Source organism: Apis dorsata, unplaced genomic scaffold, assembly GCF_000469605.1.
Source record: "Apis dorsata unplaced genomic scaffold, Apis dorsata 1.3 scaffold_220, whole genome shotgun sequence".
Taxonomy (NCBI): Eukaryota; Metazoa; Arthropoda; class Insecta; order Hymenoptera; family Apidae; genus Apis; species Apis dorsata.
Window position 1 is genome coordinate 1718659 of NW_006263502.1, and position 963 is coordinate 1719621.

Below are 963 nucleotides of genomic sequence, written 5' to 3' on the forward strand. Positions count from 1 at the left end.
AGATTGGAAAGATTGAAAATAAATGAAATACACGCGAAATGCATACTCGCAGTGGTAGATAGATTCTGATAGATTCTGAGAACGTGAAAATGTATTTCAGGTAAATTCTCGAGAGAGGGAACACTCGATTGTTTCGATTCTTACGGCGCAGTGTCCATTTGCGAAAAGAATAAGTCGAGAGAGAGAGAGAGAGAGGGTAGCTTGAGAGAAATCTACCCTCGATTTCGTATCTTGAAAGTGGATATATATATATATATATATATACAATTTAATTCGATTGGGGATAATATAAAAGAAATTGGATAGTGATAAAATATGGGATAATTATAATTAATAAAATGTAATGGTTATGCGGATACAAAAGAAAATAATATTACGTTATTAATTTGATTTAATTGATTAATCGTATTCGTTATTCGGATTTAAATTTGATGCGGTTTTCGTTTATCCCTCTGCCTTGCAAATTTTTATATTCGCGTTTTCGATTCGATTTACTTTTGTTCAATTAATTAAGATTCTATTTATTTTCTCTTATTATCGGGAGAATTGCTTATAATACGATTATTCTTCCTGATTATTTCTCCTTCCTAAAATTATACGCTTTTTATTTTCTTTTGTTTTTTTTTTCTCGCGAAGCAACTTATATTACATCGTTCACGACACGATTAAATGAGTAATTTTAATTATTATTGATATATTGCTCTGTATAAATGAAATTAAAAACTTTTTTTCACTTTTTCAGGTCGCAGCCAACCATGGAAACGAGAAATCAACGAAGCAGGTATCGAAATTTTGTTCAATGTAATTTACTGTATATAACTTTCGAAAGATCGTATCCATTCATAATTTATATCAGCCTCTTAGATCCAATGTAACGTCCTAAAATCGAGTATTATCTGACTACTAATTTTCACAATCTTCTTCTTCCTAAATTCCATCCTAAATTCTCGAAGAAATCAAAAA

At 30.0% G+C, this 963-nt stretch overlaps 1 protein-coding gene across 1 annotated transcript in view; it reads left to right on the forward strand.

Annotated features, from left to right (window-relative positions):
- Positions 1–963, forward strand: part of LOC102680049 (chaoptin-like) — a 96321-nt gene that overhangs the window by 45053 nt on the left and 50305 nt on the right. Inside the window, exon 3 of the mRNA XM_031510314.1 lies at positions 743–781. Within this exon, the coding sequence (XP_031366174.1) occupies positions 743–781 (39 nt within the window). The remainder of the gene's footprint in view (positions 1–742; positions 782–963) is intronic.